The 13828-nt window shown below is 40.3% G+C and overlaps 1 protein-coding gene across 1 annotated transcript in view; it reads right to left on the bottom strand.

The window, feature by feature from the left end:
• mei1 (meiotic double-stranded break formation protein 1) overlaps positions 1 to 13828 on the bottom strand; it is a gene marked incomplete at both ends in the record, with an annotated part of 57994 nt that overhangs the window by 41221 nt on the left and 2945 nt on the right. Inside the window, 7 exons of the mRNA XM_080044580.1 lie at positions 1724 to 1823; positions 3181 to 3300; positions 3706 to 3820; positions 4753 to 4931; positions 6183 to 6392; positions 10834 to 10939; positions 13432 to 13505. Coding sequence (XP_079900706.1) covers positions 1724 to 1823; positions 3181 to 3300; positions 3706 to 3820; positions 4753 to 4931; positions 6183 to 6392; positions 10834 to 10939; positions 13432 to 13505 — 904 coding nt within the window. The remainder of the gene's footprint in view (positions 1 to 1723; positions 1824 to 3180; positions 3301 to 3705; positions 3821 to 4752; positions 4932 to 6182; positions 6393 to 10833; positions 10940 to 13431; positions 13506 to 13828) is intronic.

Genomic DNA, 13828 nt, shown 5'->3' with positions numbered 1-13828 from the left:
CACACACACACACACACACACACACAAAAGAAAAAAATAACAACAATGTTTTAATTTGAAAAAGACGTCCATGATATATTCTAACGGAATCACTGTTGCAGTTAAAAAGGTTAGTACAAGGGATTGATGCCAAAGTACAGAAAAAGGGAGCAGCCTTTTCATGTATTTTTGCTTATATGTACTTTTTACATGGATGTCAATAAAAGCCCATCAATAATCTGACAGTCCTGATTAATCTATCCTTCTTTGGCTTGCTGTGCCAATACAAGCATTGACTGTTTGCTGAGTCGCAATGAACCCCTCCTCCCTCTGTCTCACTGACCTACACAGGCACCTATTTCCTCTCTTTTAGGGAAGGGACACCAAAACAATAGGTAGTGCTGACCTATCGGCGTTACAAAGATCACCAGAGTGAGTCTGTTTGCAATGACACAGCACCACAACAGCTATGGACAAGCTCCCTGTTGCCACAACAGTAATCGCATAGAACATCCTAAACAACACAGGCAGACATGCACGTAAAGGTGCACACAAGTACACACACACACACACACACACAGTGGTTTTAACTCACGATGTAGATTCACACAAGTAAAGCAACAAACACGCACACATGCATTGAAAAGAGCCACACGACTGGCAAAATTGTGTAATATATTTCACTTCTCTTGGGCTCAGGCACTTAAGACACTCAGACACACGCACGCACACACACACACACACACACACACATGCACGTAGACACACTTAAGCTTGTTCAGCACTTTAAGCTCTGGTCTAGCTACTTTTTTACTTTTCCACTCAGCGTAAAGAACAAATTTCCCCAGCCATTTGAAATCTCTTATTCCCTTTATCAATGACATTTGATGGGTGGAACATTCCATTAAAATTATGTCAACCTTGCAGATATTCGACAGTGTTTTACTGGCTCACGATATATTTTCATCTGCGAGCCAGCAGACAGTTAATTAAAATGTAATTAAACTTCCCAGTACACCATATGTAACATGTTTCACAGAAGGTCGGTTCACAGTGTCAGTGTAGCCAAAGTTGAACATGCTGTTTCAGTGTGTGTTCAAACATACAGTGGTGCAGAAATCATAAATACAATTCTGTGTGTGGTTTTGGTGAAATTAAGGTGCACAATTCCAGTTACATTGGAATAACTCAAATGCCCGCAAACTGGATATGCTAGCTGTTTCTTAAGTATACAATATTGTCCAATTAAGACAATTTACTGTGAAGTCTGTGAAAGATCCCTAGTAACAAGTACATTGACATGCTGGGAAAAACCTCTTCTCTATATCATATTACAATTCATTTCAATTATCCAGAAGGTTGAGTGCATATATCTCAAAACCTGAACAAATGAAATCTAAACTTTTAATTTTTAATTTAGCTGAAATGATCCGTGAACGCAAACAATACTTGCATTTGCAAGTAATCAAACAGGGGCCTTTAAAAAAGGCATCAACATAGCTAACACCTGCATCTATCTGAGAAGCCTTAATAAGCAACTATTATTTTATTTGTTGAGCTGTGTATGCCCTTATGTGACAGTGTTCTGTTAGAAGTGTAGAGATTCTGACGGATAGCAGCATAACTTTCAGGCAGTGAGCAGAGATGCTCAGTGCGGTAATTTGATTGATTAAGTTGATTGTTCATTTTGACATGGGGACAGCTCAAAAAACAACAACATTAAAACATTAAAGAGCAGTCTGACCTTTCCAGTATCTCAGTAAGGAGCAGCAGACCTTGTTTCGGCACTTCCAGGTTGGGCAGACGCAGAGCCTCTTTCAGACTGCGCACCAGGGACTCAATACCTAGTACACACACACACACGCACAATGTCAAATTCATTCTTGAGTCAACTTTGCACATGGGGAGAAAATCCGTTATTAGATATCAGGGAAAGCAGAGAAATGTAAGCAGATATGGCAGCCTTTCCTGGACAATGTGGCGCTAAAGTGACCTTCATGACACCTTTGTGACTTTTTATTTTTCGCTTAAAGGCAAAGACACACCGGGCCGACTACCGACCGTCGCCAGAAAATGGAGTCGGACGATTCAGCCAGCTCCAGTCTCCTCGACACGGTCAAAAAGTGCGAAGAACACACCAAGTCGACTACCAACTTGCCTTACTTTCTGCGCTTGCGCAGGATGACATTAAGTAGGCCGTTATCATAACGTATGCTTTCATTACAACGGAGAGAATGCATGCCACACACACACACACACACACACACACACACAAACACACACACACACACCTGTGGCAGCTCCTCGCCCAAACTACCTTGACTTTTTCTGAAAACATGTGAAAACGTCGTGCACGGACAATCTAATGCTGTGTGCTGATTGTGTTCAGCCTACATGAAAATCCGAACATTCTCCGATTCTATCAATAGCTTCCCGATTATCGGCCCGGTGTGTCTTCGCCTTAACATTTACCTTTAGTTTAAACAATGTCTTTAAAGTACTTCAAAACACTTTGCACATGGGCAAGCAGACACACATTGTATAATCTCCCTCAGTGCCAAAGTTGTTTGTGTTTTGACTTACGTTTACTGTAGTAAACAACAGGCTACAGTGACTTTCTCCATAAAATGAATGACATGCTCATCAATGTATTACATGCACAAAGCACGCACATACACCACATGATCTCCTGTTCATTGTGAACTAGAACAGGAAGTTAATAGCACGTAGGAGGCTACATCAGATATCCTGTATACTGGTAAATTAAATTTTAATTGCATACAGTATGTTTGTCAAAGCATCTCTCTGGAGTGGAGTTGCAGTGGGGCAGAATTAGTTCCCCCTGAACAGGAATGTTACTGTGATTCTCCAAGGAAATGCCAAAGCTTAATAACTCAAACTGCAGTGAAGTATGAGGCAGAGGCTAGCCACACCAATTGTACTCTGGAATAGTTAATTAAAATGTCTCATCATGTTCAGAACAATTACAAAGCGTGTAATGACTTTTGACTTTGTGTCACATGACCTGTCTTTCCATCTACTATTCCATCACAAAAATAAATAACACACAAACACGCACGCACGCACGCCGCACGCACACACACACACACACACACACACACACACACACACATAGGTATATATTCACACAACCATGGTTGTCATGGTCTTGCCTCAGGAGAAGTTTCTGTCTAAGCTCACCATAGACAGAGTGACACTGGGAGAAGAAGAGTGGGTCCTCAGTCAGCAACACCAAACAGCTGTAGACGGACCACAGCAGCACCTCACTGTTACTACTGGCCAGACGGTCAAACAGAAACTCTACAAGGTAAAAGAGAAAAGATGGAGATGGAGAGAAAAGGAACCTTGTGTGAGGGGCTATTGAAATTAGGTGAAGAGAGTGAAAGGGGAACAATATTGCAAATTTGCACAATAAAAGGATGGTAATATTCTTTTTGGGAAGCTGATTATATTCTGAAATTCAATAGAGTAACATAAAATAGATTCCCAATAGAACTGAAGAGATAGGATAGGAGAAAGAAGCTTGAATAGAAGAAAGAGACAGAGAGAGAGAGAGAGTGCAGCAAGAGAAATAATGGTTTTTGACAAAGAGATGGAGTCAGAAGAAGGCAGGAAGGAAATTAGTTATAGAAGACAAATCAAAGAAAGCAACAGCTTGAATATATCCCAGCCACTGGGTTTGTGCGTCTGTGTGTGCGTAATCACCGGGTATGTCAGCCTTGATGAAAGGAGCGCTGCACTGACTGGGACAATGAACCAGGACGGATGCAATACACTTTGCACTGGTCGCCTGCAATGTCTCATCGCCACTCAGCAGCAACTGGAAAAACACATTTTGTGAGCTCAATCAGAATCGCTGAAGACACTCAGCATTCACATGGCTTGCAGGGCTTTCTGTGTTTATATATTGTTTGACATACATTATGTGTAGTTTCTTCCAACACTTACAGGTTGGTGATGACATAAGAGAGGAAGCAAAATCTTGCCAACTGTCTGGCTCTCATCTGCAGAACACTCTATTTTATTTTGTCTTTGTCCTCTTATGCTACTGCCAGTCCAACAAAAATATCAAAATTAACTCAAGTCACCGTACATTACTGGTCAATTGTGTCTACTCTGCATAAGGGAGGTTTATGTGATCTATAAAGTTATCACTAAGGTAAACTGATGCAAAAGTGAGATGAATATGGACAAAGTAAAATTACAACTACTAAACTATTTGAAAAAATCAAAAAAAAATCAAAAATGATCTCATTGACTAGGGACTTGTCTATTAACATTATTTTATACTACCATGTTATACTGTGAATCAGAGTAAATGTACTAATTGTTGTTTAGTTTAAGTGTATCACTGTTGCTGTTGTTTGTCTTGTTGGTATTTGGTATCTGTTGGTATTTTTCCCTCTGCATTGTTCATACAGTTGTGTATAATTAAAAACCACAAAGAAATGCACAATAATTATGTCATGGGATATACTTTGGGTGATTATATAGTATTACATTTTCACACAATGGTTATATACAGAAAATATTCTAACGTCATGAGCTGTGCTGTAATGTGAGTCATAACTGAGAATCTCTGACTAGATGTAATCTACGCATTGATTCCCCAGACATGAAGTACAAATATTTGACCAGGGTAAACCCTATTCAAAGGCACATTAATCCAGGATTAGAACTTCTTGTTATGATTACAGTCGGTGCCAGAATGCTGGTCTTTTGGGGGTGGGAGCAGGATGTTTGGACAGAGACCTTTTTCAGTATGAGAGGCAGATGGCAATGGTCAGGGGACTGTTGCTCTTGGTTTTGACTGAGGCTCTGGCTGTTGTTGGTTTGGATGCTCTGGTTCTCATCGCACATTATCTGATCGCTTGGGCTGTTCATTAGAACTGACACTGCATCACCCAGCTGCACCAGCAGACACAGCAGGCCTACATGAAAGACAAGGTCAGAAAACAGATACACGTATATAAAACCTGACACTTCATTAACAAGGTTTTAGACCAAACATGGGGAGTGATAGTACATTCATAAAACCAGGCACTGATTCATTGGAGACAAATTCAACAATTATTTTAAAAACTTTGGTGTGGAGATTTGTTTTACAATATGTGTGAATCAATCCGTAGTTTTAAAAATTCTGAATGCATCTTGTCAAAGCATGAATAAAATATGATAATCTGGATTTATATTCGGAAGCCAAATGTACGTTTTCAAATGTAGGCTTAGGTAACATAATGTTGCTGGATGCTCTATGCTGTTCCCATTGGGACTGCTGAGGGTAAGCTTATTCAGACTAAATGTATACAAAATTGCGTAAACAACAGCAAAAGCTCAACTGCAGCTACTCTACAAAACAGGGTAAATAAACTTTGCACCTCAGTTCCAAGCCCACTGAGGATCTCACCCTCCCCGAAGTTAATACAGTGTTAAAACAACTTAGAATTCAGTGAAGATAATCACTCCATTTCATTTTCAATAACTCCTCTGCAGCTAGCATAGACCTCCATTCTGGTTATCACCAAAGCGCATGCTGGCAAGTTTATTGTCCTTTCTTATAACTAAAAGTACAAACCAAAAAAGTCCTCATCCTTACATTATTCTCTCACAGGCAGCTGTGAGTGAGAATATGTTTCCCTCAGACTGTCAGCAAACTAGTTAATGTTGTGCTCCGCTCAAATTTTCATCCATTTTTAATATGCTACCCTTATCTCCACACATAATTTGTATTTTTCATGCTTGCCCAAGCTCAGCGCAGTGTACTAATCTCAACAACTTCAAACCTTTTGATGATGGCGACTCAATCTCATTTAGTTTATCATGTACTCCATCCATCTAAATGAGGGCAATACATTTTGCAATTTGAAATCCAAGCGGCTAATGATGCGCGCAAGCATGCATTCATACAGGGGTTTCTACAAAGTCATGAAACTCTCTCCATATACATATGGTCAAGAAATATTTTAATATAGAATATCAAGTTTTTTTCAGACATCTTTTATCTTTTATAAGAATAAAATAAAGGGGTTACTTTCATCAATAATTAAATGTTTTGTCCACATGGATTATCTTTCAAAATGTATTGCAGGGTTATTTTCATGTAACATATTCAAAAATCAATCTTAAACAATTAAAAAAATATAATTTTAAAATATGATCAATAAAATATGTTTTGTTCTCACCAACGCAGGTGTTGATAAGTTGGGGGGAGCTGGCTTTGGCCAAGGTCTGCAGCAACAGGATACACACTCTGTCCCTGATGGCAACGGGCAAGGACTGGGCTGCTGAGCCCGCAGCTGTCCCAAACAGTTTGAGCCACACATACATGACCGAAGCCTTCAGCGCTTCATCAGGGTAAAGCAAGGCCGAGCACAGGTTCTCCAGCAAGGGCACTAGGGGACAGAGATGGGAGACCAATGTGTACACTCATAGAAAAAAATGTAGACGACTTGGAGAGAATAAAATAAGAGAAAACATACACTATGTGATCATGTGCAAATATTTTACATATGCATGCAACAAATCAAGTAAAGCGTGCTTATTCTACCCATATGTCTAACAGGTGGCCTTGAACAGATGGAATGTGAGAGAAGCACAGATTAACAGACAGCTACGACAGCAGCAATAAGACCGTAAGGAAGACGAGCGAAACGCTGGGAACAAGGTGTGTTTGTGAGTTTCACCTTAACAACCTGTTTTGTTAAGACATCTGTGGAGCAACATTTGGGGGAAGGTTACCATGAAGATGAAAAGGATTGAGGCTCAGCTTTTAGGGAAAGAGCACAGTTACATGGCAGGTGGAAGAGACAGTGAGAAAAGAAGATTAAATAAATTCATACAGGTTTCTAAGACGACAGAAGCGAGAGACTCCTAGGTACACTGTCTGACTGTAGAGCATGACTCCAAATGGCAAGAATGGAACAATAGTCGTATGGTGAAAAGATAAAGATAAAAGGTGAGGTAGAAAGCTGAGTTATCATAAGAGAGAAAGTCAGTGGGTGAGAGAGAGTAAGACAGAGGGAGGGAGAGCCGTACATAGATGGAGACACAAAAACAGAATGGAAAAGAGAGAAATGGGCTTTACACTTTCCAACAACAACAATTCCTTCCTTCCTCGGACAGCTGGGGGAAAAAAGTAAGAAATGGAGAGAGAGAGCAATTACAGATGAATACAGAATTACATACAAGTTATTGCAAACATAGGTAAATTATTTGTGCATTTAATTACTTTTTTATATATATAAAAAACATGCAGTAGTATCTGTAACATCACTATTGCACTGACATGTACAAACAGGCTAAACTGATCAATTTAAGATATTTAAAGCAGCTATGAGGGACTTTCAGTTTTTCATTGATTCTAGTGGCACCTTTGGACAAAAGTGTTACTGTTACTACGACAACAGCGCATGCTGTCCTTAAGATCTTTGCTAGCGTGTGCAGGCGCCGTGTGCATTTGTTTAGGAAGCGAGTGAAAGAGAGATGGTAGGAAGCATGGCGATGAGGCAATGTTTTTATGACAATGGTGAAGTAAAGTTTACTTTGATTTAGTACCGTTAGTAACACAGGATTATCCGGTCTGCCTGATCTGATGTAAACGTTCAAAGTTCCCAGGAGATCAGACCCGATCAAAGGCATTCATTATAACCATATAAAAAGAGCGTTGCTTTTGCTTATGGTCTTGTTTGCTGTTACAGGTCATTTATGATCACCAGAGGAAAAATGAGACTGTTTCAATCATAAACATTTCAAAGTTATTCGTAGGAGGTTTAGGATCATACTGAGACCAAACACACGGCTCATCACACAGATCTTAACAGTATCTCCTAAATATAATCTCCATCAAGACATGCACCACATGAAGAGGCATTCGCTTCTGAGAAACAAAGCTTCACAAGTACAACAATCCACTAGGGGAACACCATCAATCTACCATCACCCAGAGAGCAAAACCTTTCTTCCAATGAGCACACATACAGATCCTGACAAATGATAGAGCGACATTCAGCAGTAGAATAAGTCAAAGTATAAAAATAAAGAGTGTGGGAGAGGATGAATAGTTTGGCAGAGTAGGAAAAACATGTATTAATAACACAGCTCTGCTTATCAGGTATCTTAAGGCAAGTAAGATAACTGTATGTGTTCACATAATATCTTTAAAATGCTAACCACTGCAACACTGCATGTGGATATAATCAAATTATTAGTGTGCTGCTAAAGCTATGAAAAAAACATGGATATATGATGGAAGTTCAGACACAGACAGCGAGATACACAGAATAGTGTTTAAGTGCTATCACTGCTATGCTGGAGGTGGAACAAGACACAGGAACAAGAGAGTCAGCAAGTGTAGAAGAAAGAGAGAGTGTGTGAGAGAGAGAGAGAGAGAGAGAGAGAGAGAGAGAAGCCCAGATGATCTGTGAAGCAGATCAAAACCCATGTGAGGCAGGAGAGGCTCCCAGACATGTTTGATTAAACCAAAATATATGAGGTAGCCAAGATGAGAGGCAGGCATAAAGAGGGAGGAAAGAGCAGAGGAGAGGAGGAGGGAGATAAGACTTCCACAGACAGAGGATGGAAATGGAAGGAACATAACATGAGAGTGGTGTAAAGGATAATGGGAAAATAAAAGCCTTGCTGTTGTTTGAACACATTTCATGAAGGACGCTTACAAACACAAAGAGACAGGAAGCGAAAAATTAAAGGATTAAAAAAAACTTCTGCTTTCTTGGAAAGTTAATAAAAAAAACAAAGGTTATTTTCCTTGTTTACTGCTTTGTGTTGTACTCTGACGCCGTTCACCCTGAACTACCACTATCTATTTATCTGTTGTTTTGCCCTCATCAAATCTTTGCCTGGCTTTTTGCAGTTCTACATTTCCCACAAAATAAAACACATTTATTTTACCCTCTCAAATATGTTTTCACTGTATTCTTCTGTGGGCAAATTTCCTTTAAATGTCTGCATGGCAATGTAGTAAGTGAAGACTGAAGTGCCGAAATGGGGCAGTGATGTGCAATCTTACTGGACAAATTTTGTCCTTAAATTGTGGACTTTGTAGTTCTTATCACTGCAGCTTTTCCCCATTGTCCATTCCTTCCCTTATCCTCTTTAATATCTTGGTCTGCCTTCCTCTTTCCTTATCTCATTAGTGCTTCATCTTCCCTCCCGGCTAACTTATTTTTGCCTGTATCCACTACTCAGTTTAGGACCTGAGGGAGTAAAAGACACCAGCGATGCAGAAATTAAGGATTCAGGCAGAGGAAAAGCAAAACAGGGCTGTGAAAAACATAGGGGTTAATCATCCAGGTAGACGGGCAGACAGCGAGTCAGAGCGAGAGAGCCGGGGCGCTCTGGGCTGGTGTTGTCATTGCTGTGATGTTGTCATTAGTCCAAACAGCTCCACCGAGACTTGTTGAGTGACAGGCCACAGACGGGGATACATAGTCAATAGTGGCGGCCCGTATCTTGCATCGTCATCGCAACAACCCACCACTACCTGCGGCTGCTCGGGGGAAGCTTGTAAAAACTTCTGGAAATACATGGGAGGCGGACACACGCAAAGAATAGTAGAGTAACTATGACGCCTGCTCCTTTTACATAAGGCTCACATTCACTCTCCTTTCTAAAGACAGGCACCCAGGCATGACACAAACACACACGTTTGAAGTTGATTAACGGTGGTCATTAAAGAGGGTTGCGTAATGGTTCAGTAAGTAGACATCATACAGGCGTCTGCAGCAGGGACCAAACGGCTCACTTAAATGTGGGTGGGGTGGTGAGGTGCATTATTGTTCAGAAGATTTGTACGAAGATATAAATATATCCATTTATATGGAGGAACATCAGGGTATAGTTTGGATGAACATGTACAGTATTTGTAAATATTTTCATAGCTTTTTCTTGTTATAAGCAAAGGCCGTGTATAAGCAGTCGGTGTGGGATTTTTCTATACAGATGGAAATGAGAAGTATGAACACAGCGCGGTTATCTCAACGCAGCCGGAGCGTAAATGAAAAGGTCATAACAGCTAGACAGATTCGATTGAGCAAGCTCAGGGGGAAGGATATGAGGAATAGTGTTGAATTCTCCCCCATTTCTCAGAAGCAGGAAGAGTGGAATAGGGTACAGAATGGGGAAGGCTATTTCAAAAGTGCACACAGTACAACTGTTTCTAAGCATTAGGGATATCATTGAAAAGGTCAAAAGAGGCTGCCATGAATAAATTGTGGATAAAACCCCTGTGCGGAGAGAACAATGGATAATGAAAGTTAATATTCTTTCACATCCTTCTCTTCCATTTATGGTGAACTATATTATGTCCAATATAGTTCTGGATCTCAGCTATGGAGGCAAATTGTCCCTGTGTTACGTTCTCTTTATTTTCACTTATTTTGTTTGGACGGTACAGTGAAGATAGACAGGATCGTTGTGTTGTGAAGGCGTGATTAACCATCTGAGAGGAGATCTGACCTCATCCTGACTCAGTAAAAAACTGTTCTACTCTCACCCAAAAGAAAATTAATCTTTTTGCATGCCAATTGCACACAAGGCCGTCAGAGATCAGGGTCTGCTACAGAGCAACAAGTTCACAATTGAAAAGGATTTGGCTTCACATTGTGAAGCCCATGGAAAACATTAGGACTTTGGGCTTTATGTATAAAAAATGTACTTGACATTTTCTGCTCAAGGACAGTTCAGCGGGGTAATAGCAGCAAGAAGTAAGGGACAATTTCTTAGCAACTAAATAGTTGAATACAACACCTTTTTGTCCAGTATTGAGAACATTCACAGGGAAGAAGGATGTGATTTGCTTGTGTTGCAGCGTCTTACCGTAGTGAGTCACCAGACTGAGGGCCACGTTAGGGACCGCTTCCACCAGGCTCCCCAAGAAGTTGAAGGTGGGCATGAAAGCCTTCACACTGAGCTGGTCACTAAGCTGGACAGAGAATGCACAAGATGAAAATCAATAACAATAGAAATGTGACGATGGTATAAGGGGCCCTTTACACGGTGAAAACGTGACAGTTTTCCCGTTTTTGGTTAAAAAAAAAAATCGTTCAGACGCAATTTATTTTAAATATTCACTCGTACACATGTTTTCAAAGGAAACGGGCCTAAATCGCTGTAGTAGGCATGCCAAGCCAATAGTCAGTGTGACACTTAGCCTAGTAGATAGCTCTTCCGGTACAATTTGATGCATAAAACCTTACTGTAACCGAAAATGAATGCCACTAACGTTCATAAAGTGGTTGGTGTAAGCTTGGGGTTACAAGTATTGTAAATTACAAGCTTTCTGTCCTCTTATTTCACCGCATTGGACATGCTGATAGTGAAGGGGCTTTGTGAGCGGCTACTTTCCTGTTAGGCGTACTTCAAAATAAAAGTCAACTCACGTTTGCCCAGTGAAATGCTATTAATGTTTAGCCAGTGAAATGATTTTACTGTGAAGCCGTAGCCTTAAAGGCCTACTTCACCGGTTGGAATATGAAGGTGTATTGAACTCGGAGATCCTATTTAGTATAAATGTGCAGAAAAAATTGAAATCGGATCATCTTAGCCTGAGAAAAGGCAGAAAGAGTGTTTTATGGTCTCACTGTCTAACTCTACAGTTTCCTTCTTGTGACATCACAGTAAGGGTTAGGATTAACAGGACAGCTGGGCCAAGGGAAGACTAAGGGAAGACTGATCGAAGAAAAACCTCATTCATTATATTATAATAGTTATTTTATAATGATAGAACGCTGGTTCCGTATGGGTGAAGTATTCCTTTAATGCTCCTTTTGTTGAACAGTAACTTAACCACTGCGCGCTGAACTATGGATAGTGTTTTTTAATGTAGAGAGAGCCGTGTCCCTGGCATATAGAAGCTACACACGCTTATTTTGCTAGAAAAACCGGCAGAGCACAAATCTTTCCCCAGACAAAGTGGCGGGTGGTCTCAATAACTTACTAATCGCTTAGACTAAATTGGCGAGTGTTATATTTGAGCCCTGCACGACACTCTCCACTGAGCACAGTGATGGTGCCGCGGTGACACCTTGCATGTTATGTTGTCTTCTAACTTTCTAACTTGCGTGTGGGTATTTTGACAGCAAATGTTATAGACTACGTATATGTGAAGTGGAGCCGTGACATCCAGGGAAAATGGTTTCGGTGTTTATAAGAAACCAAAACCGTTGTGTTTTCCAAAAAATCCTCCCTGGGAGTAGATCTCAAAAACTTGCGGTTTCATGCCTGCGTTTGCTGTTTTCATGTAAATGATATAGTGCATCCGCGCGCGTATGCAACGTTTCGTGTTGTCGTATAAACAGCCCCTAAGGCCGCATGAAATCCGTTTTTCTTCCATTTAAATGTTTCTGTAGATGTGATGGTGATTTGAAGGGGTGGGTTGCCTTGGCTTAGGTTACAGCATTTTTGTTTGTTCTTGACATGAGTTTTAGATTTGAAGTTGTCATTACACACGTATCTTTACAGGTTCAATCAACAGTATGTTGACAGAGTGTAATACAGCTCATCATCACAGTCATATAGGTCATTCTGATATTGTTTGGCTCTGTATTTATTTCAGGATTAGAGCCAAATATACGCAGCTTTTTCAGCCAGCCACTTCCTTGCTGTGGGAGTCAGTGTTTAATCCGTTGCATAAATGTCACCCGTGTTATTATAGGAGGAAATGGGTAAGCAATAACAAAGATTACTTACCCATTACAAAAAATAATTTTTTTTAAAGAAAAGTTCTGTCAGTGGCCAAAGGCTAACATCATTATATCATTATGATATGTCATGTGGGATTTTTAACATCATGTCCTCAGGGCAGTTGTAGCAGCACAGCAGGCAAAAAAGATTTGACTTAAAAAAGAGACTTGTTTTCATTTTGCTGAAAACAAATCCAACTGGAACTACTTAAACACTTAATTCATACTCGGTATGCGCCTCACCACCTCCCAGCTCCTCCAAAAATAACCTGAGACACGCACTTGTAATACACTCATTTTCAGTACTCAACAGAACTGCTTCTTTTTCCAGTACTCGGTCGGATTGTGTTAGAAATCTGAATTTTCAACAGAGGGTCCCTTAAAAACATTTCCTTTAATACATTCTGATCAGGCTCTATTCTGGTAACATAAATGAGACCTGTCTGCACCGCTCCCTGATGCTATAGCTCTCTGTCATCATCAGCATATACACAGCTTTACTATTTTCCACCTGAAGCGTGAATGAGGCTTTTCCACTACTGCTTCCCCCAGAGGAGACACAACATCAGCGAGAGGGAGACAAGCACGCTATGTTTATTAAACAACCCTGAGAGGATAGGCTGTCGGTTACACGAGTGATGTTAAATATTTTAAGATGTTATGATGTGTTCCCTGGCCTGCGTGTGAATGACTAGCAGGTGTTTCTCTATACGTCTGTAAAAGTGTGTCTCACCTGTTTGTGTATCTCATCCAAAACAAAGCGCGTTGACGGCTCACTCTGAAGCTCTAAGAGCAGCTGAACCAGCACTGACACACATCAACACACACACACAAATTAACACATGTACACAGACACGCCCAACAGACAAAAAAAGCAGAGAAGCAACCATTAATACAAACATCTGTTAAGGATATCATCAACTGTAAGAAAGAGAGAAACTAAATAAAAGTTGAGGTTATGTATGAATCTCAAAGCTGTTTTTACATTCTTTGTTTCATTTTAAGATTTTGTTTAATTTATGGTTATGTTTGACAATGGTATTATGTGTTGTGTTGCGAGTTCTGATTTCAATATGTGACACCAGCAGTTTATATAGTTTCTCCTCACACACACAGAGATAGTATGACTG

This window comes from Ammodytes marinus (genome assembly GCF_949987685.1).
Source record: "Ammodytes marinus genome assembly, chromosome: 16".
In the NCBI taxonomy this organism is placed as follows: domain Eukaryota; kingdom Metazoa; phylum Chordata; class Actinopteri; order Uranoscopiformes; family Ammodytidae; genus Ammodytes; species Ammodytes marinus.
Note: the sequence above shows the minus strand (reverse complement) of the source record. Positions and strands in the feature narration are given on the sequence as shown.